Below are 26,806 nucleotides of genomic sequence, written 5' to 3'. Positions count from 1 at the left end.
TAGCTGTTTAGAAGTGTAAAGTAATCATATTGTTTTTTTAAAATATTTTTAGTTGTAGGTGGACAGAGTACCTTTATTTTATTTTTTATGTCGTGCTAAAGATTGAACCCAGTATTTCACATGTGTGAGACAAGTGCTCTACCACTGAGCTGCAACCCCAGGCCAATCACGTTGTATTATTCTCTAGTTTGGTAGAAAACTGTAAGTTTCTAAAATAATTGTGAAATACAGTGATTTAACCTTGGACTTTGTCTTCTTATCAGTCATTTAGTAGAAGTAGTAGGATTTTTTTTTTTTTTTTTTTGAGACATGGTCTTGCTTTTGTTGCCAAGCCTGGCCTCAAACTCCTTGCTCAATAATACTTCTGCCTCACTCTCCTGAGTAGCTAGGATTATAAGTGTAGGTCACTTATAAGTAGAAGGATTGTAAATGTAAAAGTATGGTTACTTACTTATTCATTCATTGCTTTTAGTACTGGGGATTGAACTTAGGGGTGCTCTACCACTAAGCTATGTCCCCAGCCCTTTTCTTTTTTTTTTTTATTTTGAGACAGGGTCTCATTAAGTTGCTCATGCTGGCCTCAAATTTCAAATCTTCCTTTCTTAGCCTACTTAGTAGTTGGGTTTATGGTATGCACCACTGTGCCTGGTTGAGTTTAGTACTTTGAAAGAATTGATGTAAACTTCATCTGAGAACAGTAATAATTAAACTTAGAAGGTAATAAATAGTTAAAATGTAGAATCTTGTTCTACCAAAAGGAAATTAGGGGAAAATATCCAAATGTGTGGTTATTTTTTATTCTTAATAGGAATGAATTTTGTATCAGTTGTGGCTTATTCTCTCTTCTGCTTGACTTAAAACTTGGAACATAATTAGTTGCACAACTTTTGAATTTAAACTAAGTTTATGGTTTGACTTTGAACAAACAAACTATACTTCCCTATATTATCACAAATGGTATTTAGAGGTGCTAAAGAGAACTTGAAAGATTTCTGGTAAAGGTAATAAATTTTATTTAGAGATGAATGATGGAGTGGAAATTTAGATAAATGAAAACAAAGATTTCTGGTTTTCTTTTAAAGAAGGTAGTGTCTTGCCAGATGCAGTGACACACACCTATAATCCCAGCTAGTTGTGAGGTTAAAGCTGGAGGATTGCAAGTTAGAGGCCATCCTCAGCAACTGGGAGACTTGCTCTCTCAGAATAAAAAATTTAAAAATACCTGTAATCCCAGAGGCTCAGGAGGTTGAGACAGGAGAATTGCGAGTTCAAAGTCAGCCTCGGCAACAGTGAGGCACTAAACAACTCAGTGAGACCCTGTTTCTAAATAAAATACAAAATAGGGATGGGGATGTGGCTCAGTGGTCCAGTACCCCTGAGTTCAATCCCCGGTACCAAATAAATAAATAGATAGATAGATAGAGCTAGTGAGCTGGAGGTGTTGTGCAGTGGTAGAGCACCCCTGGGTTCAATCGCCAGTGTTTCCCCACCCACTTTCAAAAAGTGAAATTCTCTACAACACTTTCTTCTCTGCTTGGCAGTATTTTACAATTAAATAGTGAATATGCTTTGATTATTATCAGGTTATATCCAGTTGATTTGTTATTTTTTCCTTTTTAGATTCTTGTAGTCTAAATAAAAAATGAGTGGGAGAAAACTATAAAAAGTGAAATATGGCAGAGACAAAGAGTATCTATTCATTTCTGAACTTTTCACCTTTTTCACTTTTAAGACAAAGATACAGACACCACTGTAAAGGGAAACATGGATGACTTTGGCCTGCGAGACACTTCCAGCGTTGCATCAACTGATTCCTTTGCTTCGGTAGCAGAGGTAGGAAGGACATGTATATTCCTAAATATTCATAGTGAAAATTTTTCTTTCTTTTTCAGCAAGAGTACAATTTTTCCATTGTACTATAATTTCAGTTTAGTTACCATTTATCTAGCACCATTTATTAGTATGGAGGATACCAGGATATAGGGATATAAACTCCCACAGGATCTTATAGTCTCTATAAGGAGGTGGTTGTATAAACACATTCTCTAAATGAGCGCTTTCATAGGCTGAGACATATGAAGTTATCTTAATGGAAAACAATTTTCATCTTATTTAAAAAGTTTTTAAAAATTCAGATTTTTTTAGTTCACAAATAATACTTGTAGATATTTGATCCAAGGAAGTGATCAGATTCAAAGATGTGTATATAAAAATGTTCACTGGCATTTCAATAATAATGAAAAACTGAAAGCAATACAATGCCCAATAGTGGACATTTATTACTTGAAATATTTTCAGCCATAAATGTTTTTGATAACTTTTAATAGCATGGCAATATATCTTAAGTGAAAAATATGGAAAGTTTTATATAGAACATATTATTATAATTTTGTAAAAAGAAAAATGTGGTATATTATACAAATATATAGGCACAGGAATAAACCTAGATATAAATACACTAATGTGTAAATGTTGGTGATCATTGAACACCCATAAATGTGTGGGTCATTTATTTTCTACTGAGACTTCTTGTAAAGAGGTCAGCTTTTTATAATTTTTTAACCTTAAAACAATATGAGGGGCTGGGATTGTGGCTCAGCTGTAGGGTGCTCCCCTAGCACGTGGGAGGCCTTGGGTTGGATCCTCAGGACCACATAAAAATAAATAAAATAAAGATATTGTGTCCATTTACAACCAAAAAATAAATATTAAAAAAAATCACATATTACCAGTTTTACCTCATAATATCTGCATTTTTATGGCAGATTTGTGGTATTGTCTTTTTTCATTTAAACAATATTATGTATCTTCAATGATGTGAGAATTTATTCTGTCATGTTGGAAAGATTTAGGTGCTTTAGGTGTTCAGTTACTTTGTGTCCTAAACCTTGATTCTCCCTTTTTAAAAGCAGTACTAATCTACAGTCTCTTTCTTTATTCATTTATTTTTTAGTTGTCAATGGGCCCTTATTTGTTTATTTATGTGTGGTGCTGAGATTTAAACCGAGTGCCTCACACGTGCTAGGTGAGCACTCTACCACTGAGCTACAACCCCAGTCCTACAGTCTCTTTCATCCTTTAAAGATTTTTCTGTATATTTTAACCATTGCTAACAGTGTCATCTCCTGAATTATTTGCATTTAAAAAAATTTTATTTGTTCTAATTAGTTATACATAGACAGTATAACAGGAGGCATAAGCCACTAAGTTTGGTGTTTAAGTACACTTAAAACAATTCTCGTGGAAAACAAAATGTATGAATATATATTAGAAGGACTCAGTATCCAAGAAACATCCTAGAAGTGCTAGAAGGGAATAAAAGTATGATCTCTGAATACAAATGTTCCAAATTAAATTTTTTTATGTTATAAGAAATGTTCATTAAATTACTTTAAATTACATTTGCTATATGTGAAGCACTTAATTAGGGAAAACTGTTATAATGGGGAAGGTTATTAAGAAAATAAGATCAAAACTCTTTGGGAAGTAAAACAGTGTTTGAGCTATAAGAATTTTATGCAGAGTTATCAGAAAGAACTGGATGGCATAGCTCAGTTGTAGAGTACTTGCATGCACAAGGCACTTGGTTCAGTCCACAGCACAAGGGGATGGGAAGAATTAGAAATATTTCTTGCCTGTTTAAAACAATTCTGCACATAAACTTTTCTCTAGGCTTGTCAATCATTTGTGAAACTGATTAATAAGATTTCCCTATATAAGCTTTGCTGAACATTGATTTGTAACCACAGTTGAAGTCTTTCTTTTCTAAAGTATAGCAGACACTTTGCTTTCAAAAAAAAGTCTTTTCTTTTTATTTCTTTTTTTATGTAATAGCTTCATAGAGATGTAAGTCACATGCCAATTAATGTAGACTTTTGAATTGTACAGTTCAGTGATTTTTAGTATATTCACAAAGTTGTGCAAACAATGCTACATTTTAATTCCAGAATATTTTATTATCCCTAAAATAAACATGCACCTAGCAGCACCTCAAAAAAAAAAAAAAAAAAGAAAGAAAGAAAGAAAGAAAATGTCTAATAGTCTCCTTCACAAACCCCCAAATCAAAATTATCAAAATCAAAATTTTCAGAACTCCAAAAACAGGCTGGGTGCAATGGAGCACAACACCTGTAAATCCAGCAACTTGGGAGGCTAAGGCAGAAGGATCATGAGTTCAAAGCCAGCCTCAGCAACTTAGCAAGACTCTAAGCAATAATTTAGCTGGAACTTGACTCAAAATAAAAAATTTAAAAGATGAACTGGTGATGTGACTCAGTGGTTAAATATCCCTGGGTTCAATCCCTGGTACTAAACAAAACAAAATAAACAATAACAACAACAACAAAACTAAAAACTGAGAAAAGACTAGTAAAATTTCAGAGTATTTATTTAAGAAAAATGGTAGACTTCTTATAAGAGCTTTGTACATTTTTAATCTGCTCAGTTCCTATCTCTCTCTTTCTCTCTGTGATAGTGTTGAAAACCAAATATTGTGATTATGGTTGGGAAAAACAGTCTGGCAGCCATTGGCAGAAACTTAAGGGCATTGACACTTCCCGAAAGACCCATCCCTAGAGAACTGACAATGTCAGACCTCTAAAGCAGCTCCTTACAAATTCCATTCTCAAGTCTTATCTTTATGTGACCTTTTAAAAAAGAATCAGTGGCAGTTGTTTACCATCACAGGTACCTGAAGTGATAATACCAGATGGAGCAAAAGAGAAACTCACCAAGAACCTTAAAAGGAAAAACTGGGCAATGAGATGTTCAAAGGAGGCTTTGGAAAACTCCATTATATTCTTGGAAATCCAGAAAGTCACAGTCACATGCACGTATAGTGCTATGCACACAGCTAGGAAGAAACATAGACATCCCTAGTCCCTCACCTCTGGCTGACCTTGATATTCTGTACAAGCAGGAAATATAACTTATGTCATACAAAAGAAAAAATATTGATTAATTAGACTTTATTAAAATTGAACTTTTGTGCCTCAAAGGACACCAACAAAAAGTGTAAAGATAACAGAATAGGAGAAAATATTTGTAAATTATATATCTGATAAAGAGCTTATATTTAGGACTGTTTTTTCTAGTTCTGTGAAGAATATCATTAGTATTTTGATGGGGATTGTCTTGAATCTATATATTGCTTTGGTAATGTGGCCATTTTAACAGTATTAATTCTGCTTATCTGTGAACATGGGAGGTCTTTCCCTCTGAGGTCCTCTTCAATTTCTTCAATTTCTTACTTCAGTGTTCTGTTGTTTTCATTGTAGAGGTATTTCACCTCCTTGGTTAGATTTATTTCTAAATTGTTTTGTTTTAATGTTTTGTTTTGTTCTGTTTGCAGCTATTGTGAATGGAATTGTTTTCCTGATTTTTTTTTCTCAGCAGATTCATTATTGGTATTTAGGAAAGTTACTGGTTTTCATATGTTGATTTTGCAACCTGCTACTTTGATGAATTTATTAGCATTAGCAATCTTTTGGTGGAGTTTTTTTGAATCTTCCAAGTATAGGATTATATCATCTGCTAACAGTAATAATTTGACTGCTTCCATTCCTATTTTTATCCTTTTTATTTTCTTTCTCTTACTCTGGAAAGAATTTGTATTTAGAATGTGTAAAGAAATTTTATAACTCAATAATAAATGAATAAATAACGCAATTTAAAAATGGGCATCCAGGCCAGGTGTGGTGGTGCACGCCTGTAATCCCAGTGATTTGGGAGTCTGAAACATGAGTATCACAAGTTCAAAGCCAGCCTGAGCAACTTAGTGAGACCCTCAGAAACTTAGCTAGACTCTGTCTCAAAATAAATAATGGGCTAGGGATGTGGTTCAGTGGTAAAGGGCTCCTGGGTTCAATCCTCAGTACCAAAAGAAAAAAAAAGCATCCAGGTGGTGCTTGCCTATAAATCCCAACTACTTGGGAGACTGAGGTAAGAGGATCACAAGTTCAAGCCCAGCTTGAGAAATTCAACAAGACTCTGTCTCAAAATAAAAAATAAAAAAGGGCTAAGGTGCATAGTTCAGTGGGAGAGTGCCCCTGGAATTAATCCCCAGTACCAAAAAATAAAATAATATTTTTTAAAGGCAAAGCAATTGAATAGACTTTCTCAAAAGAAAATATACAAATGGTCTATGAAAAATGAAAAAATATTTAGTATCATTAGTTATTTGAGAATTCAGATCTTTCACATTCACTCTGGTAGATATATTCAAAAAGATGGACAAGAACAGTTGTTATTGAAAATAAGTAAAAATATGAAGTCTGTTACATTGCTGATTGTATTAGAAAATGGGCAGCCACTGCAAAATAGTCTGGAAGTTCCCTAAAAAAGTAAAACAAAGTTACCATCCAACCCTCTCATTCCTAGGGGTGTACCAGGAGAATTGAAAACAACTATCTACACAAAACCTTATACACAAATATTCATAGCAGCTATACTCATGATAGCCAAAATGTTAAAACAAATGTCCATCAGTTGTGAGGAATGGATAAACAAAATATGGTATATATTCATACAATGGAATTTTATTCAGCTATAAAAACAAGTGAAGTACTAATATAGGCTATATCATGATTGAACCTTGAAAACATTATGCTAAGTGAAAGAAGTCAGACACAAAGGACACATATTGTTTGATTTCATTTATATGAAATTTTCAGAGTAGGGAACTCCATAGAGCCTGCAAATAGATGGTGGTTTCCAGGATCTAGGGAAAAGTCAGGGTTGAGAGAGATTACTGGGGGGTAGGGGGTTTCTTGGTGGAGTGATACAAATGTTCTCAAATTAGAAAATAGTGCTTGTTGCATAACTCTGAATTTACCAAAAGCACTGAGTTGTATGCTTTAAAAGGGTGAATTTTGTGGTATGTGAATTGTATCTCAGTAAAACTATTATATAAAAGAAAATGTAGCTAGACACAGTGGTACATACCTGTAATCCCACCTACATAGGAGACAAGGTAGAAGATTGTGACTTTGAGGCAGCCTGGGAAATATAGCAAAACCTGTCTCAAAATCAAAAGGACTGGGGCCAGGCATGATGGTGCACACTTGTAATCCCAGCTACTTGAAAGACAAAGGAAGGAGGATCACAAGTTCGAAGCCAGCCTTGGTAATTTAGTGAGTCCTTGTCTCAAAACAAAGAGGATTGGGGATGTAGCTCACTGGTAAAGAGCTGATCCCCAGTATCACCCCCCAAAACAAAACAAAAAAAAATTAAAAACAATGGGGAGATTGGGAATGGGAATGTAGCTTAGTGAGAGAGCACTTGCCTAGCATGGGCAAGACCCTGGGTTCCCCAGTAACACAAGGGGAAAAAAGTGCAGTGTATCATTAAATGGATCACTTCATATTGAAAAATAAAATTACTCCAGAGGATTTTTGTTAAGTTGGCTCCTCTATAGTATTTGCAGTTATTTTTTAAATGAACTGTCAGAAGGCTGGAATTTGTAGAGTTGTTTTGCTAGCCAGAAGAACATGACATTGAGTTACACAAAGTTTAATCAAAGCTAAATATAAGACAGAATTTCTTAGAATAGCCAAGTCAAGCTTATTTCCATGTTTTTGTAGAAAGTTTTGCTTCATGAGTTATACTTTTAAGTACTCTTTGGATGATAAAAATCCTCCTACTCCTCCTCCTCATCCTTCTCTCTGTCTCTCTCTCAACACTACTGGGGATTGAACCCAGGCTTTGCACATGTTAGACAAATGCTCTACCACTGAGCCAACCCTTTTTATTGTATTTTGAGACAGAGTTTTGCGAAATTGCCCAGGCTGTGTTCAAACTTATGATCCTCCTGCATCCTGCCTCAGTCTCCTAAGTAACTTGAACTACAGGCATGAACTACCACACCTAGCTTCTCTCTCTTTTTCTAATGCATCCTGTTCAGTTATTATTATTGATAAATAATAAGACATTGCTTATTTATGTACCCTGTGAAGTTAAATGTTTGGATTCAAAATGAATGAAGCTTCTTAACAAAATTTTACTCCTTAACAACTGAATTTTGAAGTAAATTAGGTTTTATTAGCTATAAAATGTTGGTGAAGATTTTGTTTTAATCAAATTTAGCATATTTTGATAATAGGGAAATCCCATTTTTTTCTTTTAGTTCCTCCTGTTATATCAGTGTCATCTGTGTTAACACTGTATTCCTAGCTTGCAGAACACAGAGAAATACGACATACCTACAGCCTGGAGTCTTTTTGCCGCTGCCCTTTTTATGAAGAAGCCATGCATTTAGTTGAAGAAGGAAAAATTTACTCCAGAGTACTGAGGTATCTCTCCAGTTTAGCATGTTTTTATGGAAAATATTAAGTTGCTGTTAGTATGTTTGTGTGGTATTTATTGAAACTATGTTTATGAGAATAAAGAAAAATGTTTTTGGTCCTGTTAAAAAAGAAATTCTTTCACATGTTCTGTCTGTATAGGGAAGATATATATTTTATATTGAGGTCCTGAGGTTTAGCCTTGTTTGAGTTCATATTTGTACTCAGCTTGACCTTGAATGAAGTTTAACAGTTGTCTTCCCTATTTTTTATACAGAACTGAAATGTTGGAGTGCCTGGGAGACAGTGATTTTCTTGCCAAACTTCATTGTATTCGACAGGCTTTTCAGGTATTTTTTCAAACATTAAGTGACTTTACCTACCACTCATCTTCACCCTTTTGATATAAAGCCTACTAGGGTATATTTTTCCTCCCTGCTACTTGGTTTCCATTTGTTATTGTGCTTTTCCGTGGCTCCCAAGTCCACTGCACTTTGTCAAATCAGTAATAGTATTTTGATGCTATAAGTATCTAAAAATGGCTGCTTGGGAGCTGGGCATGGTGGTGAACACCTGTAATCCTAACAACCCAGGAAGTTGAGGCAAGAGTATCCCAATTTTGAGGCCAGCCTCAGTAATTTAGCAAGACCCTGTCTCAAAATAAAAAATAAAAAGGGCTGGGGGATATAGCACAGTGGTAAAGCACCCCTAGATTAAATCCCCAGTACCTAACCCCCTCAAAAAAAGCTGAGCTTGTAGCTCAGTGAACCCCTGATTTCAGTCCCCCAATACTGCTCAAAAAGAGTTGGGGCTATTTAAAAATCATCCTTGTTATTATCAATTGGTTTGTATTTTAGGGTTTTTAAAAGTCATTTTCTAAAAAAAAATGAAGTCATATTTGGGGACTGTATAAATTTATTTTAGACTTTTTGATTATATTGAACAAAATCTAATTTCAGATTTGTCTCCCTTTAATATTTTTTTTGTTCATAGGTTTCAAGAGCTTTTTATTTTAGTAAATGTGGACTTTTTTAAATTTAGTAAATGCAATGTATTAGCTATATTAAGGTTATTTATGTGTGGATGTGCTATAAAGTTGGATGTCCAATTTTATTATAGGTCTCTTTTTACTTTGTTTGGGATGGATATTTTTTCAGGTGATTCTTTCAGAAACAGCCAACAGGATATTCCTTGCAGAGAGTGGAAGGAAAATTTTGTCAGCTTTAATTGTGAAAGCACGAAAGGTAAACTACTTTTGCTAGCAAGTTTTTTTATTATTATTTTCATTTAACTGAAGATTAAAGTACATTAGTTTTTTAATGGTTGAAAAGTTTTTGTAGATAGTTGCAAAGATTCACATATTAAAAATAATCTAGGGGCTGGGGTTGTAGCTCAGTGGCAGAGCACTTGCCTAGCATGTATGAGGCACTGGGTTCAATCCTTAGCACCACATACAAATAAATAAAAAATAAAGGTACATCAACAACTCAAAAATATTTCAAAAAATAATAATAATGTAAAGCTGGTTGTGGTGGAGCACACCTGTAATCTCAGCAGCTTGGGAGGCTGAGGCAGGAGGAATGTGAGTTCAAAGCCAGCCTTAGCAAGAGCAAGACACTAAACAACTCAGTGAGACCCTGTCTGTAAATGAAATATAATATAGGGCTGGGGATGTGGCTGGTGGTCGAGTGCCCCTGAATTCAATCCCTAGTACCCCCCCCCCAAAATAATAATCTAAGCCAAGCTGTGCATAGTGACACAAACCTATAATCCCAGCAACTGGGGAAACTGAGGCAAGGGGATTGCAAGGCCAGCCAGGGCAACTTAGTGAGACCTTGTCTCAAAATTAAAAAATAAAATGGCTAGGGATGTGGCTCAGTAGTTAAGCACACCTGGGTTCAACCCCTGGTACTAAAAAAAAGAAAAAGAAAAAAAAAAAAAACTAGGGATGTAGCTCAGTGGCAGAGCATCCCTGGGTTCAATCTCCAGTATCACAAAATTATCATCATCATCATCATCATCATTATCATCATCATCATCATCTAAACTGGACATGTGGCTCATGCCTGTAATCCCAGCTGCTTTAGAAGCTGAGGCAAGAAGACCTCAAGTTTGAGACCAGCCTGGACAATTTAGTGAGACACTGTCTCAAAAAGGAGTGTGAAAGTAGCTAAATGGTAAGTACTTACCTAGGATGCTTACCTAGGTTCAATCCCCAGCACCTCAAAATAATAGTAAAATCATCATCATCATCATCATCATCATCATCATTATTGTCATCCAAAGAGCATTGATTTCTACTTGGGTTGTTATTTCCTATGTATAATATCCATACCTTTTTGACTAAGTTGTTTTGCATGATTGTTCCCAATTTGCCATAAAGTTTGTGATTGTCATGGTAAGATCATCATTAGATCTACTATTATAGCCAACACTGTTGTTATGACTAATAATACCTCCTCTTTTACCTTCCTTAATCCTGTTCAGGAAGAAGGTTAAAGGACAGAATATCCAGAAATATTCTGGAATACAAATAGAGATGCCTCTTACTTATCTTACAAATAGAGATGCCTCTTACTTATCTTTATGGAACTGAATAAAGTAGATACAAGGACAGAACTTCATTCAGACTATAAGAAATCACTTTATTTTATGCAGTTTGTCCATATGATGAGAGAAAAAAAAATAAAACAGGGCCTTCCTTGAATCATTTGCATGTACTTGGTTTTCAGATACAATTCCTTTCGACTCAATTCCCTCATTTATATAATAGAATTATATTTAAATAAATGATAAATGGGAAAGCAACTTAAAATGTAAAGTATTAAGTAAACATAAGGTGATATTAACTACTTGTAATTCCCAGTGTAAATCTTGTGTTCCTTTCTTGACCTTCTCATAGCAGATAAAACCAGTGATTTGAACTTGAGTTCTTCCAAAAGGAGAGGAACCACAAAAGCATCTCATAATGGCTGCTAAAGCATATTTTCATCTTAAAGACTGACCTAAATAGGCATACATACTTGAGTAATAAACAGTTTGATTTGACCTTTTATTACCATTCTCATTCTTGACTTCTGAAAAATATTAGAAAAACAAAATAGTAAATGAAATAAATGTGCATATCTTGAAAAATTATTTCAGTTCAGTTACTTAAAATAATTAAGATTCAGCAAACTTACTTGAATAGCAACTTATTTATTTTGTAGGCTTGATTTTAGGATTAAAATGTGTTTTCATCTGCAGAATCCAAAGAAGTTTGAAGATGTTTTTGATGAAATGATATATTTTTTAGAGCAAACTGATCACTGGGCTAGTACTGAAATGGAACTTGCTGCCAGAGGGGTAAATTCAAAATTTTTATAATTTCTAAACTTTTCTTCATTATTTGTGCATGTTTATATGAGTTGAGGCCTTTGTTTCATTGTTAAGTGATAGTAAAACCAATTATGTGGTGGTAGGGCAGTGTTCTGACAGAGTCATAAACAATAGAAACTACTTTTTTATACTTGGGCCAATTGTGGTAAACAACTTTTAAAAAACCTTTGTTTCCTCTGTTCACCCCTCTTTCCTTCCTCCTTTCTTTCCTACTTTCTTTCCATCTAAAAGTCAATTGGCAATCTCTATCAGGGCAGTAATGGTGTCCTATGCAGGTGGTTTCAGATGGGACAATAGTCTGCTCAGTGGAGCTGGGGATTGGTTACAAGAATTGAACAAATAAAACTATTGAGAAGAATCAGAGACAGATTCTTACTGTTGGAGAAGGAAAGTATAAAAAGTTAGGATTAGAATTGGAGCTATCAGTGTGAATTTATAGATTCTAATATATATTATTGTAGAAATAAATGTAAATAGAAAAAATTGCATGTACATAAATAATATTTCCTAGCTCTGTCCACTGAGAGGATCTGGAAGCAACAATATTACAAGAAAAAAATTATTCTCAGCACACAGATCTTGGATTTCTAATGACCACATTCCACTAAAAACAAACTAGGACTCCTTGGGAAAATAACTTATTTCAGTGCTGAGATAGAAAGAGCACATGATAAGCCTGGAGCATCTTGGCTTAAAGAATGAATTTAAAAGGCACCAAAAGGCATTCTAAGCAGAAAAAAACAGGTTTATAACATAGAGGCATGATTTTTCCTTCTGTAGTGTTCCTGTATTCAATGAATGGGATCAGTATCCTTTCTGTTCTATAAGCCAGAAACCTCAGTCGCATCTTTTACCCTTCCCTGGTCCTCTCCCACTTTTTCATATTCATCTCTAAGTTTTGTCAATTTTATCTCTTAAATATATTTTAATTTCTTCAACTTTTCTCTATTTCTGTCTCTACTATCTTGGCCTAAGTGTCTGTTGCCTTTCTTCTGACCCACCTCAGAATCTTTGTGTTCCCTGATTCCCTGCCTGGCCCCCAACTCCCACCACCACTTTACTCTTTCCATTCTCTGTTCCACTCTCTACACTGTTACCAAAATGATCTTTAAAAATACAATTGGAGCTGGTTGTAGTGGTGCACACCTGTACTCCCAGTGACTCAGGAGGCTGAAGCAGGAGGATCACAAATTAAAAGCCAGCCTCAGCAACTTAGCAAGGCCCTAAGCCACGTAGTAAGACCCTGTCTCAAAATAAATAAATAAAAAGTGACGGGGATGTGGTTCAGTGGTTAAGCACCCCTGGGTTAGATCACGAGTACAATCAATCAATCAATCAATCAATTAATCATGGGTCTCTCTCTTCTATCATCCCCAACCCCATCCTGCACCCCAAATATTGTGAGAATGAAATGGAATCTCATTCACATGGGCCATAAATCCATGCAGGATCCAGCCCTTCATTCTTGGATCTTGCCACTCTCTTGTAGAGTACTACACCATTCTTTCAATTCAACACCATTTTGTTCCTTCTCACCTTAAAGTCTCTGGTAAGAATTTTTTCTACCTGGGAAGCCTCATTCCCCAAGAAAAGCTCTGTCTGGCATCGCTTAAAATCAAAATCTCCATTTTTGCTGGGGATGTGGCTCAAGCGGTAGCGCGCTCGCCTGCCATGCATGAGGACCGGGTTCGATCCTCAGCACCACATACAAACAAAGATGTTGTGTCTGCCGAAAACCAAAAAATAAATATTAAAAATGGGAGTTCATAACCCACTTGAATCAAAGTGTGAAATATGATATATCAAGAACTATGTAATGTTTTGAACAACCAACAATAAAAATTTAAAAAAAAAATCTCCATTTTTGACTCTCATGTACTTTCTCATTTATTGTGCTTATCAGAGTTTGTCATTGGATGTTTGTGAAATTATTTTGTTGCTGTTTTCCCGACTAGACAAAAGGCATCAGTTTGCTTACTATAGAAGTCTAAGCACTTAGTCTAGCATATGTTATATAACAATCTATATGAAGGAATGAAAATCAGGAGGTTTGTGATCTGGTGGGAAGACAAGTAGATATACTAATAACTAAGTAACAAGGTAGAATGAACATTATATGGATGATCTAACGGAAGCCTGAAAAGGACTCATAAAATAAAGAGTAATGAGAAATTAATTGTACTTGATGAGATTCAGGAAGGAGCAGCTTCCATGTGAATTATAATTTCTGGGGGTGATATTTCATATTTAACTCTTATCTTCATCTCTGTCAGAAATACAATCAGATTTGACTCAGAAAACAGAAAACCCTGCTGTTACCCAAGTATGAAACCGTGACTCAGACTTTATTCCATCTCTCTGTAATAATAATTTATGTTTTAATTCCAATTTAATGCAGGTGAAAAATCTAAATTTTTATGATGTTGTTCTGGATTTTATATTAATGGATTCTTTTGAAGACCTAGAAAACCCACCAACATCCATACAGAATGTAGTAAATAATCGCTGGCTGAACTCTTCCTTCAAAGAAACTGTAAGTGGAGTTAGGGATGTAGCTCAAGTGGTAGAGAGCTTGCCTGGCATGCATGAGGCACTGGGTTTGATCCTCAGCACCACATAAAAATAAAATAAAGATATTGTGACTACCTAAAAAAAAACCTAAAAAATAAATACTTTTTTTAAAAAAAGAAACTGTAAGTGGTGATTTTTCCTTTCTTAGCCATTTAAATTTTATAAGAAAATGATCAGAACTGAGGAAAACAATATAATTTACATATATATCTGCCTGTGGAATTACTACTGTGGAAACTGAGCTCATTCTCTGATAGTAGAATCAGATATGTATATACATCACACCTTCAGATGAATTTCTCCTTTTGACCCTTTTACCAGTCCTAGTCTTGATCTGGTAAACCTCATATTTCTTCAGATCTCTAAAGAAACTCAGACTTCAGATAGTTCAGGCCTAACAAAAAAATTATCTGTAATGGAAATGGCTGAAAGACTAGACTAAAATATAAAATATAGTTTTTTTAAGTGACAATGTATATTTTTAAGAGGAAAATAGAGATATTTATATTCCTAAATATTATCGAAAGTTTGGAGAAGCTGGTTATGATGGCACAAGCATGTAATCCCAGTAAATGAGGAGGCAGTGGCAGAAGGATGACAAGTTTGAAGTCAGCCTCAGCACCTTAATGAGACTGTCTAAAAATAAAAAGGCCTAGGCCGGGCACAGTGCACACACCTGTAATCCCAGTGGCTTGGGAAATTGAAACAGGAGGATCTTGAGTTCAAAGCCAGCCTCAGCAAAAACAAGGTGCTAAGCAACTCAGTGAAACCCTGTCTCTAAATAAAATACAAAACAGGGCTGGGGATGTGGCTCAGTGGTTAAGTACTCCTGGGTTCAATCCCTGGTACCAAAAATAAAATAAAATAAAAAGATCTGGAGATATAGTTTAGTGATAAAGTGCCTAAGTTCAATCCCCAGTACGAGGTAGAGGGTGGGGATGGGGGTGGCAGAAAAATAGAGAAAGAAAGAAAATTATGAGAGAAAAAATTGGCAGCTGTAAAAATAAGATAGGCTCAAGCCATATTTTATACTTTGAATACTCTCAGTCTGTTTATTATATTTAATTCTCTGACCTTGATTTTTTGATGAGCTTTAAATATGCATCTAGAAGTAAGTTAGTTCCTATTGGCAGTTTTACAATTATTTTGAAATTTCCTCATTATTCATTTTTGTGTTGGGGATTGAACCCAGGGCTTTGTGCATGATAGATAATGTAGTCTCCCACTGAATTACAACCCTAACCTTCATATTAAGTTTTAAAGTATTTTTAGTTTTTGAAGTATTTTTATAAATCTACCTTCTTCTGATTTAAGTTTTTTTAATCATAGGAAGTATGTGTTCTTCATTTCTGGAATTTGTTTGGTAAAATGACCTTCATCAAAGTTAGGTCATGTAAGAGTAGAGTCAGAATTCTTCAGAATGTGCTGAATAAGTTTATTTATTTTATTTATTGTCCTATCATGGTTATAATTTCATACTTCTAAAATAAAAATGTTTACTCACAAATATTTCCTTTTTTGAAGGAAAAAGTATTACTTTGTTTCATTTTACACATGGAACATTTGTTCATGTATGTGCATCTGTATACATATATTTTCATTTTTCCCCTCAGAATATAAGATAAGAACTCTTAAGAATTTAATTGTAATTGAAGCATCAGATTAAACCTTTTTTCTTTGGGGTTATATATTTAAATTTTAAATTTGTAAAAATGAAGTATCTTTTTATTAAAGTTTACAAGCAATATAAGGAACCTGGACTAAATAAGAAATTATAAATGGGACATTTTATTCCCCTGAACTTTGAATTATAATAAAAATCACCTTTTTCTAAAAGGAAATGTTGCTGTAGTGTAAATTTAATCTTGTCTTTCTCTTCTTCGTGTATTTAGGCTGTGGCTTCAAGTTGTTGGTCAGTGCTGAAACAGAAAAGGGAACAGATGAAGGTAAAACCCATTTTTCCCTAAACTCCTGTCTTAGTGCATTTTCTGTTGCTAAAACAGAATACCTGAGACTCACTAATTTGTAAGGAAAGAAGTTTATTCAGTTCATGGTTCTGAAATGGTAAATCTAAGATCTGCCAGCTATGCTGGTGAGATGCTTCAGCTCAGGATGGAAAGCAGAACATGCAGTCCCATAGGGAAGAGGCAAAACACTAGGGACAGCCTTACTATATAATAGTCTGTTCTCATGATAATTAATGCAGTCTGACTAGACTTGAGAAAGGCACTAATCCATCACATGGGCAGCACCTCCATGACCCAGGCACCTCCCATTAGGCCTTACCTCCTAGCACTGCTGCATTAAGAACCAAACCACAACATGAATTTGGTGGGGATAAACCATAGCAGCTATTTTGTGAAACAATTTGAGGATCTTATCAATAAAATATGTCAGTTCTCATATAAGGATGGCAGCTAATAATAGGGACTATCCCTCAAGCTTGATGAGTGACTTATTGGTACTGGGTCCTTTTTTGAATGTGCCTTCTCCCTTTTCCTTAATGTTCTGTATAATTCAGTGTAGCAAGTATTGAGACATATGTGAGATTTCAACTAAAGACATTTAGGGTTAGAATAGCTCTAATAGGGCTTTTATGTTCTTTTTTTAATTTAATGATATCATTTTTAAAAATTAGTAATATAGTGGTCTCTCCTTCATATAATCCAACTGAGAATTAATGATTTGATTCTAATAGCTGCTTTATTTAGTTCTAGGTACTTACCCCAAAAGTCTCAAAAGTTTGTAGCCCATTTCATCCACTACATATTGCTCTCACCATACAGTACTGGTGGCTAAAGACATAAACTCTGAAGTGAGATTCAGATGCTACTTATTAACAATGTGACCTTGGACAAGTTGCTTAATCTCTGTGTGCCTCAATTCCCTTGTCTCTAAAAAGAGGATAATAATAGTATCTACCTCATAGGATTGTTTTTTGTTTTGTTTTGTTGAGACAGAATCTAGTTATGTTGCTAAGGCTGACTTCCAACTTGATTATCCTCCTTCCTCAACCTCCCAAGAAGCTGGAATCAAAAAGTGTGCTACCACACCCAGTTCCTCATAGGATTTGTTGTGAATATACAATGTAAAGTGCTCAATAGTGCTTAGCATAGTGCATTATGCAAATATTGCCCATTACTATATTATTTGCCCAAGGACCTGTAATATTTTATCATCCATATTTTTAATTCAGTATTTATTAACTTTGATAATGCCAGGAATATAGTCTTCACAATATCTTCAGTACGTGCTGTTAGAAATAATTTGAGTTGGAGGTGGAATTGTAGCTCAGGTGCAAGTCCCTGAATTCAATCCCCAGCACAACCAAAGAAAGAATTCCAGAGACCCTATATTTGAATAATTCTTATTTCAGATTTTTCCAGAAGCCCTATATTTTAAACAGGTTCTGCATTAGTCCATTTGTCATCTTATGTGTTGTTACCAAAGTACCCAACAAGAATAACTTAGAGGAGGGAAAGTTTATTTGGGGCTCACAATTTCAGTGGTCTCAGTCCATAGATGGCCAACTCCATTTCTCTGGGCCTAAGATGAGGCAGAGACATCTTTTAGACATCATCGGGGAAGGACCTAGCTCAAGGTGGGATTAGGAAGATTGGGGTACGGGCCCCACAGGAAACATTCAACCTTTAGAACATACCCCAGTGACCTATTTCTTCCAGCCATGCCCCACCTGTTTACAGTTATCACCTCATTAGCCCATTCAAACTAGGGTGAGACTGATTAGGTGACAGCTCTCACAGTCTTAATTATTTCACTTCTAAACATTCCTACAGTAACACAGGAGCTTTTGGGGGGATACCTCACATTCAAATCATAACGCGTTTCCTAAATGATTATTATAAATGATAATGTTTGAAACTGGTTTAGCACTAGAAAACAGATTTTTGTAGACTGTGATTCTCATACTAGCTAGCACGATTATGGCAAATACCAACCATTAGCTGACCTTCAGTTTTCCCATTTGCAAAATGGAGTTAATGTCTACTTTTTAAAACTACTGTCAGTATGAAATGAGATAATATCAATGATATAACAAATTTAATTTAAACATAAAGTTAAAAGTAATCTTAAAAGATTTTAATAAGCAACAGTTTCCATAATGATAGTAATAGCATCATTACCAATAGTTCTGTTTTCGCCTCCTTTCCCTCCAAACCAGTACTGGGGATTGAGCCCAGGAACTCACACTTGCTAGGCAAGTACTCAACCACTGCACTACATCACCAGCACTGTTTCCTACTTCATAGAGTAAATACTATGCTTCATTCTAGTCTTCTTTCAATATCCTCAAATACCTATAAATCTCACCTTTGGAAGAACTATTTTCTATGTATGGAATGTAAAACTTCCCTTTATACTTAAATAAATCTAATCTACTATTGAGTTCGGCTCTCAATGTTCCTTGCCAAAGTGCATCTTTTCTGTTTGAGCCCACACTAATTTCTCACTTCTCGAATTCCTAAAACACTTGAGTCTGTATCATGTAGAATTTTAATATATGTAGAACATGTTTTAGACTAGAATAAACTCAGTAAATGCCTGATAACTTTCCATCCTTCACCACTAGCTAGCTGGTATGCTGTAGCTGGTTGTTTAACATCCCAAATATCACTTTTCACATACTTACAATGATGGTAACATGATCTGTTTTGCCAAGAATGTTTTAGCAAACTAACTAGAATGTAGCATACTATCCAGAATACAGTGGGTACTCTTTGTTAAATGATAACTGCTGCTGTCATGTTTTTTAAACTGAGGTTTAAAAGATTGTCCTGGAGACTGTAAAATAAAAAACAACTCCTCCAAAAGACAGAATTTTTTTAATATTTATTTTTTAGTTGTAGTTGGACACAACACCTTTATTTCACTTGTTTATTTTTGTATGTGGTGCTGAGGATCGAATCCAGGGTCCCACACGTGTGAGGCGAGCACTCCACCACTGAGCCACAACCCCAGCCCCAAAAGACAAAATCTTAAGGCATAATTATCCCAATCAGTGCTTTATGACAGATCCCACAGGATGATATTTAACAAAGGACATTCAGAAAGTTATTAATAAACAGTTTCCTAAAACATAAGCATATGTATTAATATTTCATAAGAAGAAGCAATTATACAATTCAATTTTTAATATTGGATTTCTTAACTGAAGGTTAGGGTTCTAGTAAAAATAACTTAATAACTAATCATTTGAACTCTTTTTAATCTTTTTCATTAATACCATTAAGTGATTTAGTAAGGCTTTTAAATACTCAAGAATACTCCTAAAGTTTATATGGCTAAGGAACTGTAACATTCTTGTTTTTGCTTATTTACAACACAGCATGATTGCTTTCTTTTTTTTCTAAGATTTTTTCCTTAAAATTTTTTTCTTTTAGTTGTAGATAGACACAATACCTTTATTTAATTTGTTTATTTTCGTATAGTGCTGAGCCACAAATCCAGCCCCATGATTGGTTTTGTTTGTTTGTTTTAATGAAGTACAGATTGAGCATCCCTAATTTGAAAATGAAAAATTCAAAATGCTCTCAAATTGAAACTTTCTGAGAGCTGACATGATGGTACAAGTAGAAATTTTCACAGTGTATTTCATGTGACAGGTTGCAGTCAAAATGAAAGTACACCAAAAATATTGTGAAAACTTACTTTCAGGCTGTGTTTATAAGGTATGTATAAAGTACAAATGAATTTCAAGCATAAACTTCCATTCTATCCCCAAGATATCTCATTATGTATATTCACATATTCTAAAATGTAGCCAAGTGTGGTGGTGCATGCCTGTTATCACAGCTGCTCAGGAGAAGGAGGCAGGAGGATCACAAATTCAAGGCCAGCCTTTGCAACTTAGCTAGACCCTCTCTCAAAATAAAAAGGGCTAGGGATTTAGATCAGTGGTAAAGCACCCTCGGGATTCAATCCCCAGTTCCAAAAAATAGAGAAGAGGGGATTGGGGAGAGAAAGAAAGAAAAACCACTTTTCTCAGCATATCTGGAATACTACTGGTTAGGATATGAAATCACTCTTTGACTCTGAAAGTTACTTCTAAGTTTATTAATTTTTTTAATAGACTGGCTCATGATTGACTCTTGGCTTACCCTCAAAAAGAGCTGATCATATAATAGATAACAATTTCAGTTTCTCTGCTAGAGGAAGTAAATACAAGACAAAATAACTATTCTTTTTTTACTTCCCAACAGATCCCAGATGGATTTTTTGCCCATTTTTATGCCATTTGTGAGCACATAAGCCCTGTCCTCGCCTGGGGCTTTTTGGGTCCTAGAAATTCTCTTTATGATTTATGTTGCTTCTTTAAGGTATGTTCAGTCATTGATATATTGATTTATTGCTTTTTTAGTGAATCAAAAAGTGGATAAGGGGGCAGGGGTTGTGGCTCAGCAGTAGAGTGCTTGCCTATCATGTGTGAGGCACTGGGTTCAATCCTTGGCACCTCACAAAAATAAAATAAAGGTTATTGTGTCCACCTACCACTAAAAAACAAATATTTTTTTAAAAAAAGGATAAGGTTTTATTCTGTTTTGGTTTTGCTTGTAGAAGAAAGAATTTTATTTAAATGTGAAGTTATACAGGTTACCTAAATTCAGGTGACCAATTTGAATTAGTGACATTTTATAGTAATGTTATTAAAATGAACCAGTGCTTTATAGATTTGGTGCCTTAGTGTAGAATAGGTTTACTGAGTCCATTCGCCTTATCAATTCTTTCTGTCATGGTCTTGCATGGTGTTACAGTGTTACAGTGGAATTCATGTAGTTTGTTCTTCATGCCTAGATACTTGAAATTTATAAACAAGCAATATTTTTATTGCAGTAAGTTATTTTCTCCCCACTTTTTAAAAATTGGTGCATTATAATTGTTCATACTAATGGGATTTGATGGTCCATATTTGTATATGTACACAATACACAATATAACAGTACAATTTATCCAATATAATTTGTTCCAAGCATTTTCCCCCTCCTAGTGCAGTAAATTCTGATATGAACGATAAAATCCAAGTTGTGAGAAATAACATGGGAGTTTAAAGTTGTATCCTAATGTCAGACGATTATGTTTGCCAAAACACACAGTAAAGTTTTGAAGAATTATCTTGTCAGCAAAGTGCCAAAGGAGTGTCTCTATTCAATAAGGTGTAGGCTGAGTTTCAAGGAGCAATTAAAAGTAAACACAATTGAATATGAATTTTAAAGTTTGGATGTTTCATTATATATTCATTTTTGAATTAAGTTACTATGTTTATGTGCTATTGATGCAATATTTGTATAAATAATTTAGGAAATGTTTATTTTACTGTCATTTAGAACTCATTAATTTTTAACTAGGTTACTTGCCCTCCCAGATGTAAGGTATGTATTTTAATTGAAAAAATTGAGCTGCGAATTAAATCTGTCATTAATGAACAGTCTGACTTGGGGGAAAAATAATCCTTTTGTCTATAAAATGACGGGTTGATTGCTAATTATCCTTGTGAATATAAAATCCAGTGAACCTATATGTCTTCTTAGTACTTAGTATTTGATTTCTAGAGGATATAAATGATATATTCCTGCTTTTTTTCCTTTGGAAATACTTTGTTTTCATCATGACCTTGCAATTGAAATTTACAATTTATAGTATACTTAATAGTAGTATACTATTTAAAAAAATAGTATACTACCCATTTAAGTAAATGTACTTAAATGAGTGTCAGAGGTTAAGGATTTAGCTCGGTGGCACAGTTTTTGCCTAGCATGCTTGAGACCTGAGTTTGGTCCTTAGCCCTGGGGGGAGGGGGAGATGAGTTTCAAAATAAGTATCAACTTACTGAGGTAAAATATTCTTCTAGGTCTTTCTCTGATTTGAGGCCTGAATTTATTTTTATTTTTTGTGTCTTAAGGGGTTTTGTACAGAAGAATGCACATTTAATAATTATTTATGATTATTGAAAATAGTTTATTCTTCTCCTAAAGTATTACCAGTACTCAGAGGAAACAATGAAGGAAAGGCTAATAAATAGCCCCTCACATTTATACATGCTTTAGAGTTCGCAGGCACTTCTCTTAGATTTCTTTTTAATCATTATATCAGCCCTGAGTAGTAAATTGGATGGGTGGTATTATCTTATATTTATCTGTCAAAAAGAAAATGGGACCCAAAAACAGGTTACATGGCTTGTTCAAGGTCCATTTTCCAATGAGATGTGAAATCATCCCTGGAGTTCAGATGTTCTGACTCCTGATATAATGCTAGTTATAATGTTAGTAACTCTTTAGATTTAATATAATTTTGGTCTAATACATGCCAATTTGTTTTGTGTTCATTCTCCAGAATCAAGTTATTTTCTTTCTCAAAGACATTTTTGATTTTGAGAAGGTGCGCTATTCAAGTATAGAGACTTTGGCTGAAGACCTCATGCAGTTACTCATTCGCCGAATGGAACTTTTAATGGCCTATCTTGGAGCAGATGCCCTGAGACACACGAGTAGCTGTTTAAGCGGTCATGGTCATGTTATATCCAGTGGGCTATTGGAAGCCAAAGTACAATAAGTACCATAAGAATCATACATTTTGAGAGTGGTATAAAATATTTTAAGGTAACTATTGATTTTGTAATATGTATTACAGAATTGGTGGATGTGGACTCAGGGAGGGGAAAAAATCTAGTAAAGAATGAATGAATAAGTACTGTACTTATACAGAAATTATTTGCATCCCTGTGTAGTATATTCAGAGCAGCTTTTTAATAATCTAGTAATTTAAGTTGTGAATTGTGAATTCTATAGGAATATTGCTTAATTTGAAGCCAATATTTGGGAGTTAATTGATTTATCATCTTCAAGCTGTCAGAAATGTCCAGTGTCATACTTAAAAGGTTTGTTTTTATTCTTTGCACCTTGAAAGTATACATTTAGCCAAGTCCTTCATGGTCCACACATGCAAGAATATATTACAACACCTTTGTGGACCATACATAGAAGAATATATTACTGCTAGTGTCAATATGTTTAACTGCCTGAAAACATGTTTTTTAACTGTAAAGTTATTTGTTTGTTAGATCAAATTTAGGCAGTAGTGGCATTTAATGTGTACTGCTTATATTATTGCCTGTACATTTGTTTATGTATTTCAATCAGAGAAATTGTAATCACTGAGTATCAATATAAAACATTTAGATGAATTGACACTTGAGAAGTTTACAACTTATAACTTTATGTTAGATTAATTGTAGTTTCCAAAATATGTTAACTGTTGGTCCTATGAATTATAATACAGAGACTGAAGTACTTTAATCTTTTAATAATTAGAACATTTTTCTCTTGAATTAATATTGATTCAAAAGATAGCATTTGTTTACTAAGAAAAGCAATTTAAAATATTCCCTTTATAAATGTAATTTTGAGACTGACTCCCAACACCTAAGGTATTCAAACTTGGTAACAGTAAAATAATTTCTCTTTTATTCTTCCACAAAACAAGTTTTTAGTTACTCTCATAGGGGACTCAGCACATTGGGAATTTGTTATAATATGCCCATATTTTTAAGATGTTCACACTTTGAGTCATAGGTTTTTTTGTTGTTATTATTTGTTTGCAGTGCTGGGATTGAACTCAGGGATGCTTTACCACTGAGCTACATTCCCAGCCCTTTTTAAAATATATATATATTTTTTTTTATTTTGAGGCAGAGTCTCACTAAGTTGCTGAGGCTGGCCTTGAACTTGAGATCCTCCTGTCTCAGTCTCCCAAGTAGCTGGATTACAGGCATAGGATACTGCACCCCACTGAATCTTGGTGAGGTTTTAAAGAATTTTTTTTTATTTTTTCTTCCTCTGATAAAGAACAAAATATTTTTAATGATATGGAAGTATATTCTGTGTCCTCTATGACAAGCGTATGAACAAGTGGGTTGTTCTTGAGTGAGGCTTTTCAGAGTGTATTAGATATTTTTAGAATTGCATTAATTTTGTTCCTAAGTCATATACCACTTGTTTGGAGTGGCTGACTATCAGTGGGTTAGATTTGTTGCTTTTGCTCCCTGAAGTGGTCTTTATACATTTTAGGAGTGAATTACACAAAAGGATCTAAAATGCATTTTTTAAAAATGCATTTTTAGATTAAAGTGCCTAGTTTCAGATTAATGAATAGAAAATGAAAAGTGAAAAGGAATAATTTTTAAGTATTAAAATGTATGTGCCACAATAATTTAAATCAATTACAAAATATGAAATTCAGAATCATACAATTTTTGCATGTACTGTATAGGTTAGAACATTAAATATATGAAATATTACTCTAATTGTTCTTGAGTATATAACTCCTTTGTGTCTTAGTTTTGTTTTGTTTTCAGTTTGGGGGATCAAACTCAGGGCCTCATGCATGCTAGGCAAATGCTCTGCTGTTGAGCAGTCCTCTTACACAGATTTTTAAATTAACAATTGCCTATTCATAATTCTCACTGATGGAGGAGTATTAGAAGTACGAAAATGGAAAATTCCATTATGTAACATTTTACTTTTCATTTGGTATTGAGTTTTTTCACCCTCTTGTTGAGGTATCACTGGCTTTGAATGATGCACACATACACATATGTGCGTGTGTTCATTCCTATTACCACGTGGGCAGGGCAGTTATTACTTCTACTAATTTACTCAACTGAGGCTAAATGTTTTATGCCATGATTTTTATTTATAAACAAAAGCTATGAGTGAACTTACTATTTTATTTAAGAAAGATACTGTTTGAACTCAATTTGGAAGAATTGCACTGTTTAATAATGCTGCTATTAGATAACCATGGGGAATTTATTTCATCAGACAAGGTGAATGGAGTTCTAGGAGATATTTGGGTCTCTCCCCTCCCCTCCCCCATACTCCCACCTCTCTCACATTTCAATTTTTTAAAACAGAAAAAATTGCCCATCTTCAGGAGGTTAATTTTTCAAATTCAGTGCTTGATTTTGATGATTAGTTTTTGATCAGTTCTGTAGCTACAAAATTACAAAGAAGCTTTCTTTGTGGCCTTTTAACAAAAGGGATAAGAGTAACCAAATAGAATTTCAGGGCAATAAATGTAGGAAAAGTCTATTGTATGTGAAGAAACATGACTTTTTTGAAAAGTAAACATTTTCTAAAAAGAATATTTCTGACTGCAGAAGGGTACTGAAGATATACATGCCTCTTTTTATTTGCCTTAAAACTGGATTAAGCAGCAAAGGCAATGCTTTAAAAAATAAAATAGCACTTAAACTAGTCTAAAGCCTTTCAGGGTAAAACCCATCAACTTACTCCTGGTGGTATTGTCAGGAAAGTACAGTTAACCACCATGAGTCCCTTCATTCACTCCCATATGTAAGTTAAAACAGGGCCTTGGATTAGTCAATCCTGAGAAAATGACTTGTCCTCCTCTTTTCTGGAAGGAAAAAATAAGTGTTCAGATGATTTACATGTTACTTTTTAAAAATTTTTTCTAGTTTGGTTTGTCTACATTTTTTTTTACATGTAACAAAGTAGTTACTTCTTATGATATGTTACTTACGATATGTTACTAAAATGTCAAAATTGAACTAACTTTTTAAAAGCTAAGTTTTTCATACTGTTATAGTCAGCTCCAAAGAACTTTCTCTTTCTCATAAAGTAGCATTCAATCATTTGCATCCATTTAGAATCAGTTTTATTAATTTGTTGTTAGATGATTGTAAAAAGTATTTACAAATGTTTCTTGCCTTAGAATGTAATATTTTCTACTTATTCCCAAAAGAGTTATTATTTGCATTACAAAGGAATTATTAGTTTATTGTTCCTTTAAGCCTAGGAAACAGGAATGCCAAAGTAACATTTAATGTACTTCTCTGTGAAATTTCATAATCAGAAATTTTTAAATATGTTTATAACCCATTTGCTTTTATTTTAATATGCACATGTATTTAGAAATTGGTTGGGTTGTAAATTTCAAAGTGACTGTAAGAATTAGGCTGAATTCAATTTTTTTTTTTACTTGGATAAATCAGATTAATATAAGTATGTGAGATTTAATAAGAATTTATATTATCTGTGAAAAATGGAAATAAGGACATCTTTACCTTGTTCCTAATGGTTATGTCACTGTTCTGGTCTAGTTTGAGAACAACCATGTTTTAGCTTTACTTGGTTGATATCAGTAAATGTATTTATTTCTTAAATGTAAGAACTGAATTAATTTGTGTAAAAATAAAACACTACAGTAGCGGAAAAAAATAGCATTGGCCCTTTAGCCAAAATAAGCACTATGACATGGATGTATTTCTATAACTGCCAAATAAAAAAGTGATTGTACACCTAGGAAATGTATTGCATATTTTAAACAATGTTTATGTATAATTGGAAGGTCACAATTGTCTCATTAAACTCTACGCTATGAGAGCTTTCCATCTGTATATCACCACATATATACATATGTGTGTGTGTGTGTGTGTGTGTGTGTGTGTATACACACACATGGAGAACATAGACAGCTGTAGAAGCATTGAAATTGAATGTAAAGGTGTGTCTCTTTATGTACTAAGTGGGAAAAAAAGGTAG

General features: G+C 34.1%; 1 protein-coding gene across 1 annotated transcript in view; it reads left to right on the top strand.

Moving 5' to 3' along the window:
• Miga1 (mitoguardin 1) overlaps window positions 1–26,806 on the top strand; it is a 65,338-nt gene extending 38,532 nt beyond the window's left edge. The window contains exons 8-16 of the mRNA XM_076863691.2: window positions 1,733–1,833; window positions 8,170–8,288; window positions 8,557–8,629; window positions 9,437–9,523; window positions 11,526–11,624; window positions 14,056–14,190; window positions 16,121–16,174; window positions 20,450–20,566; window positions 22,578–26,806. Of these exons, the coding sequence (XP_076719806.2) occupies window positions 1,733–1,833; window positions 8,170–8,288; window positions 8,557–8,629; window positions 9,437–9,523; window positions 11,526–11,624; window positions 14,056–14,190; window positions 16,121–16,174; window positions 20,450–20,566; window positions 22,578–22,796 (1,004 nt within the window). The 3' untranslated portion in view covers window positions 22,797–26,806. The remainder of the gene's footprint in view (window positions 1–1,732; window positions 1,834–8,169; window positions 8,289–8,556; window positions 8,630–9,436; window positions 9,524–11,525; window positions 11,625–14,055; window positions 14,191–16,120; window positions 16,175–20,449; window positions 20,567–22,577) is intronic.

The sequence above is a fragment of the Callospermophilus lateralis genome, chromosome 7 (assembly GCF_048772815.1).
Source record: "Callospermophilus lateralis isolate mCalLat2 chromosome 7, mCalLat2.hap1, whole genome shotgun sequence".
NCBI lineage: Eukaryota > Metazoa > Chordata > Mammalia > Rodentia > Sciuridae > Callospermophilus > Callospermophilus lateralis.
This window is presented reverse-complemented; position numbering and strand designations above follow the sequence as displayed.